Source organism: Abramis brama (assembly GCF_963993115.1).
Source record: "Abramis brama genome assembly, chromosome: 8".
In the NCBI taxonomy this organism is placed as follows: Eukaryota; Metazoa; Chordata; class Actinopteri; order Cypriniformes; family Leuciscidae; genus Abramis; species Abramis brama.
The window spans coordinates 44,547,377-44,554,654 of record NC_139970.1 but is presented as its reverse complement, the minus strand read 5'-3'; the positions used below and the strand labels follow the sequence as shown (position 1 = coordinate 44,554,654).

Genomic DNA, 7,278 nt, shown 5'->3' with positions numbered 1-7,278 from the left:
CCGTGTTATTTCAGTACGATTTATATAGTGTTAAAGTTTTAATAATATTTTGAAATTATTTTTCGATATTTTCAGGGCTTTTTATTTTATGATTTTTTTTTGTAATTTTAGTCAAATAAATAGTAACTTTTTTTAAAATGTTGATTAATATACTGGTAAAGTTTATATTAATATTTTGAAATATTTTTTTGTAATGTATTTTCTGTTTTTATTTAAATTTTACTTGTTTTTTGTGGGTTTTTTTAAATAAAAAAGTAACTTTTTAATTAAACTTTTTTAATATTTTATTTTATTGAACTTTTATTATTATTATTATTATTTTTTACTTGGTTAGTACTAAGTAGTGCTATTTTAGTATTATTGATATACTGTTTATAAACCTTCTACAGGACCGGTGGGAATTTTATCACTAATTAGGAAGTGTTTGTTTTCATACAGTTCATGCAATCAGCTTGAAATATGACATGAGTGATTACAGTGGGATGAAAATCCAGGTTTATTCGGGAGCAACAGTTTGCAGACGCTGTGCTTTTTAAAAAAACTTAATTTTGGTCTTTAGTATGCCGTCGTTCTGGTACATCTTCAGTTTACTTTTAATATTTTCAGTTTGTTTTTTTAATAATTTAATAAAATAAACTTTTTTTTAATATAGATTAATATACTGTTGAAGGTTTTATTCATATTTTGAATTAGTTTTTATTTTTATATTTTCAGTTTTTATTTTATTTGTACTTTTTTCTAAAAGTTATTTTTAATTAAACTTTTTTTTTAGTAGTGCTATTTTAGTACCGGTATTATTGATATACTGCTCAAGGTTTTATTAATATTTTTATACATTTATTTTAGTTAAAGTTTATTATGTTAAATCATTTTAGTAATCATTTTAGTAAAAGTAATATTTTTTATATATTTTATTCCATTTATTTTTTTATTTTTTTTATTTATGTTTTTATTAAAAGGATATGAGACGGTACAAAGCACATTTGTCGGGTTGTGAGTCTACAATCATGTTTGTTAGAAAAAGAAAGAGAAAGAAAAGACAAATATGGCAAATATTTTCAAGGACATTTATTTTATTCCATTTAACATTTATTTTGAATTATTTTATTTTAATTGTATCACTGATATACTTTTATAGTTTTTATTAATATGTTTGAATTCATTTTTGTTTTGTTTTTTATTTGTTTTATTTTTTATTTTAGTCGAAGTTTATTATTTTTCAGTAATTTTAGCAAAAACAAATAGTAGCTTTTTTAATATTTTTGTTTTTATTTTTTTTACTTGATTAGTAATAAGTAGTGTTATTTTAGTTTTATTGACATATTGTTCAAACCTTTATTAATGTTTCTATTTTTATATTTTTTATTTTAGTTGAAGTTTATAATTTTAATGATTTTAGTAAAATATTTGTTTTTTAATATTTTAAGCCATTTAACATGTACTTATTTATTTATTTTATAATTGATATGCGATTATAGTATATATTCATTTTCTATGTTTTCATTTTTATTTTAGTTAAAGTTTGTCATGTCATTTTTTTTTCTCTGAATGTCTAATATTTTTTAACTATTTATTAATTTTTATTTCAGTTTTAGTTATTTTAGTACTTCAGCTTGCACTAAACAAAAATGTTTTAGTTTTAGTTAACGACAATAACCCTGGACAAGAGCCTAAAACAAAACTCTTAATAACTTTCATTCAGTGACTAGTTTTTACTTTATTCATAATTTTGCATCCTCTGCAGTTTTCATTTGTTCAGTTTGGTGTGTGTGTTCAGTGCAGTTTTCATTTGTTCAGTTTGGTGTGTGTGTTCAGTGCAGTTTTGTGTGTGTGTGTTGTGATCTCCTCAGCTTCTTCTGTCCTCATGATGTATGTGATGTTTTCCTGAAACCCTGCAGTGCCGTCGAAGGTTTTGGCGAAGCCTGAGAATCTGACAGCGACCTTCACTTTCCACGACGGGAACGTGACGGGTCACTTCCGCTGGAGGGGGTCACGACCCAAGTCTCATCAGCCAATCACAGGCTTCCAGGTCACATGGGCTGCGTTTTCCACGGAGAGCCTCGTCTCCCGGTCTCAGATCCTGCCACCTGTAAGTCCTCTCCAAACACACTGCTCTCCTGTGAAAGCTCACACACACACATAAATTACATGTTCTTGGCCGATGATTTCATACAAGAGTGTTTCTCATGGAAAATTGGATACATGTTCGAGTCCAAGAGTGTGAAATATGATACACACAGCGCTGGCAGATCTGCTGATGAGTCGGGGCTGCTGCTGATTTAATGTTAATATAATTAATAAGTTAAATATTTTTAAAAAGCTGAAAAACATACTCTGTATATATATATATATATATAACTACTTAATATATTATTTTTTTATATATATATATTATATATAATATTTGTATTAATATATATTATATATTATATTTATTATATTGTATATTTGTATTATATTGTATAATTTAATAATAACTTTTAGTTTTAAAAAGCTGAAAAACATATATGTACATGCATTAAAATAAAAAAATAAAAAATCTATATATGGATTTCATAAATACAATTTGAACTACATCACCCAGGCCTTATGGGAAGGTTTATCCTGGAGATGTATTAGTGTTATTAATGTTCATATGGTAAGTATGAGTGTTTTGAGCTCTGACATCATCACCAGATCTTCTCCAACAGACAGTGCTCACACACACACACACACACACACACACTCATGTTATGTTATTAATATTCATGTCCTTCTGCTGAAGCTTTAATTGACTCATTCGGACTGAAATGCATCAAACTGATCCCGTCCGGTTTTCATCCGTGTGATTCCCATAATATTGAGGCCGGTTTGAAGCTCGACATCATTATCAGATTGCATTCATTTATAAATGATGTGGATTCTGTGATGTTTATTCTTCACGAGCTCATAATAACCGGACGACGCCTCGAGTGTTGGAGGAACTCTACATTCGTGTGCAGTCGTTCCCGTACACCGCCGTAACTCGTTTCTTCACCATCACAGTACGACGAGTCGTTGAAGAAATCCACTATAGTCACGACTGTTCCCGAAACCGTATTTTTGCAAATTGGTCGTTCAACCACGTTAGTTAATGATGTCACACACGTATGGATTCTGATTGGCTGTTAATGTTTTTATTTTTTTATCATTCATCAGCTGGAAAAAAATAATTCTGATTCTGTTGATATTATTTCTGAGTCATTACTGTAAGCTGTGATGTGGATTCTGATATCTAATAGTTTATTATTAAAACCTTACGGTTATCAATATTGATGTGAACGTGAATGGGCCTTTATTGTCAATTAGGGATGCAGTGTATATATGTATATATCGGCTAGCATATCGGTAACGGCTATATTTATTATTTTTTATTGGACTGATAATGACAACATTAATAATTGTTGTCATTATCAGCCCAATAAAAATATTTTTCATTATAAAAATAATAAATATAGCCGTTATAGACGCGCTCACATACAGTAAATCAGATATTGGCCCGATGTACGATATTAGTACGATACAGCGTTGAAGAAATCCACTAGCGAGTCACGACTGTTTCCCGAAACCGTATTGTCGCGAATCGGTCGTTCAACCACGTTAGTTAATGATGTCACGCACGTATGGAGTAATAACTACTTTTAATGACTCAGTTTGAGATGGAATTAACACGAGATGTTTTGCTATAAATTACAGACATGCATCTGAGGAATATTTCTAATTTTTCTCAGTTATTTTGCTTTATTTCCAGACTCAATCATAGACTCGTTCTTACACTAGAGCTCGTTCACACATGCGCACTCTTCAGAAACGACACTTTAAATCTCTCGACAAACTCGTAAATGACATTTGCATGTATTCTAAATAAAAGACACAGGTTGCACTGAATGTCAGCTTGATTATTCTGCTCAAGATCAGGATTTATTGAGTCCACATGTCATGAAAACTAGAAACTCTTCTTCTAACCACAGCTCGAGATCTGTCGTTTGTATTTAATATATATTATTAAATGTGTTGCAAGTTGTATTTTGGATATATCTATAATTTGAGTTAAAAAAAATCCTAAAGATATTGTTTGATAAGTGATTGTAGTCCTTGAAAACCAAAAAAGGTATTGCTTGAAAAGTCCTTGAAAGTCCTGGAATTTATTTGTACAGTATCTTTACGAACGCAGTTTATGAATAAAGTTTGATTGATTCTTTCATGTGTATAAACAAAGGATCTGATGTGTTTCAGGGTCAGAACCTCCTGGTGGTGCCGAACCTGCGCCCGGGCACGTTCTACCGGGTGGATGTGCGTGTGATCACCTCGACTGGAGAAGGACCCGCGACCAAGAGAGTGTTTCTGACGCCCCGCCGGCCACCGGCTCCGCAACGTAAGAACACACACGTCTGCAGTTTAAACTGGACCCGTCATGCTTTTCCTCCATGTAATGTTGCAGTTTGAGCATTAAAAAGGGAGTTAAAACGCCTCCGTTGCGGTATTGAGTTTCTTCCGGGAACGAACATGTCACAATATTCCTCATATGTGACCCTGGATCACAAACCCAGTCACATGACGCACGGGTATATCTGTGGCAATATCCAACAATACATTATATGGGTCAAAATTATCCATTTTTTCTTTTATGCCAAAAATCATTAGGATATTAAGTAAAGATCATGTTCCATGAAGATATTTTGTAAATTTCCTACCGTAAATATATAAAACATGTATTTCTGTGAGTGAATGCAGCACAATCGCCAACATAAATGAACAACTTTAAAGGAGATTTTCTCAATGTTTCTCAATGTTTCGATTTTTCTGCACCCTCAGATTCCAGACGTGCTTTTGCGCGTTTCAGTGCTTGTCATATATCACAACTATTCAGTGTTTTCTACCACATAAGGTTTATTTTAGGTTTCAGACATTTAAATTCACATGAGAAAAACAATACATTTAGAGTTTGTAAAACACACACTGATGTCTATTGAAGCGGAATAATAATCCTTTCCATTATAATTAGACGACACGTTTTATTCATATCAGACACACATTTTGTAAGTAGCTTTAAAGTTTACTCTATTCTTCTCCCAGTTCACCGGCCACTTCTCTGTGTTTCGGGAGAAGAGGATGAACTCACGTGTTGTAAATCCAACAGATCCGATTCTCTGAAACAAACTAACATGGCGGCGCATATAGCTCAACTAACGCCACCGTTATAAAGGTGTTTGAACAACAAAACACGTCCACTGGCACATTTGACAATCGGAATATCAGATAATTCATGCTATAGCTAACAAATTTGTGAATATTTTATTTAAAAAAAGAAAAAGAAAACACACTCAAAGCGCTCGACCAATCACAACACACTGCTCCAGCCGACCAATCAGAGCAGAGTAGACCAATCCCAACAGACCGGGCCGTCTGACCAATCAGAGCAGAGCAGGCTCTCAGAAAGGCGGGGTTTAGTGATACTGAATCTTTGAACGAACCGTTTTCAGACTCTTTGAGAAATGAGGTGATGTGCAATGGAAGTATTTTTGACCTTGAATACATGTAAATCTATTGTAGGAGACTCCAAAACTAAATTAGGAAGCTTTAAAATAGCACAAATGGGGTACTTTAAGTGAGTTAAATTCTTTTTTCATATGAATTCTTTGCATTCATGACATTTAGGATGCAGAGATGTTTTCACATATAACCAAGATGTGTGTTTGTTCCTCACAGAAGCACAACTTCATCAGCATCACCATCAGAAGTCTTCAGTGGAGAAACACTGAAACGGTCAGAACACGAAACACAGCGTGCAGCTAATCGCGGATTTCTTCAGACGCCCCGAACGCTAGCCTTCATTCTCTCTCTCAAGATCCACGGTTTTCACTGCAACAACACTGATGAAGACATCACCCCAAACTCTCGTGCTGTAGAACACCGTTTCATGTGTGCGTTCACACTCAAGTTAACAGCGATGTTGTGTTCCTAGGGATTTGTCCAGACTCTATGAAATCGAGATAAATTGAAATGGAAGAATGGGCTGTGGAGAAACGTTTGTGTGTAATCAAAGAAAGTTCATGATTATCTGAGATCAGATCAGATGATGCATGTCAGTATTTCCCAAACTCGTGTCTTTATTCAGCTCTTTTCCATTTCCAAGCATCACAGATCGTTTGCGTGATTAAATAATGACTGGATTTTTGGTTGAACTGTTCCTTTAATAGGGTGTGAAATCCATCTTTGATGCCTTTTATTATTATGTTAGCAATTTTCCATTACAGATTAACAGAAAGTGTTTTGTTTATTAATGAAATGATTACTTATGCGTGTTTTTTTGATGGAATGATGTAAACTATATATGTTCTCGGCTGTAGAGATATTTGTTGCAGCAGTCAGTGAATGTTGATGTTGATATTTATTTATGTGTGTATTGCAACACTTAATTTGTATGTGTGTATGTGTGTATTTTTTCCCCATGTATTAGCAAGTCAGTGTTTTATAAAATACAACTTCTTGTATAGACATAATGTAAAAAAAAAAGAGGAATTGTACATATAGTCATATGTTCCATTATTTCCATAGAATCTGTACATACTTTTAAGTAATAAAATAGTTCCTCTACTCCTTCAGCTCATCTGTAGTCCTGTGTAACACATTTGCTGTCAGTGAGGTAACGTTACCTCAGATCTGTGGGGAAAAAAGAAAGATATGCATCACTGACTGAAATAAATACATATCAAACAGAAATACGTACTGCTTGACTTCATTTAACTAATAATGCAACCATAAATGTGCACAATTAAAATAAGTAATCTTAAAATAAAAACAATAGAAATAAAAAAACAAAAAATAGATTATTTAATTGTTTTTGCATGTCATGTGACCATTAACGGACATGTGTCACAGTGTCTGGTTTGTGTATTCCTGGTGTCCCTGGTGTCCACTCTTCCCCACGGTGTCATCCACATTATGAACTGCATTCCCCACAATCCTTGTCTGTACCAATCACTGTTCATTGCACTCAGCTGTTCCCCGTCATCATTGTTCCCAGCTGTTCCCTGTTTCATTGTTAGTTCTGGGTGTATATATACCCTGGTTGTTTCAGTGTTTGTCATGGAGTCCTTGTCTATTATTACACCACTTCCGAGTTCTGCTTTGTTGCCTGTTTTGTATTGTTTTATGTTTTGTATTGTTTTATGTTTTGGATTGCTTCTTTGGTTTTGACCCCTGCCTGGACTGTTTGTGTGTACGGATTTTCCCAAATAAATACTGCATTATTGGATC

General features: G+C 33.1%; 1 protein-coding gene across 2 annotated transcripts in view; it reads left to right on the top strand.

The window, feature by feature from the left end:
- anos1 (anosmin 1) overlaps window positions 1–6,741 on the top strand; it is a 78,730-nt gene extending 71,989 nt beyond the window's left edge. For both annotated transcript variants that reach the window (XM_084121642.1, XM_084121643.1), the window contains exons 12-14: window positions 1,899–2,089; window positions 4,255–4,393; window positions 5,728–6,741. In XM_084121642.1, the coding sequence (XP_083977768.1) occupies window positions 1,899–2,089; window positions 4,255–4,393; window positions 5,728–5,780 (383 nt within the window). In that variant the 3' untranslated portion in view covers window positions 5,781–6,741. The remainder of the gene's footprint in view (window positions 1–1,898; window positions 2,090–4,254; window positions 4,394–5,727) is intronic.
- The last annotated feature ends 537 nt before the right edge of the window (window positions 6,742–7,278 follow it).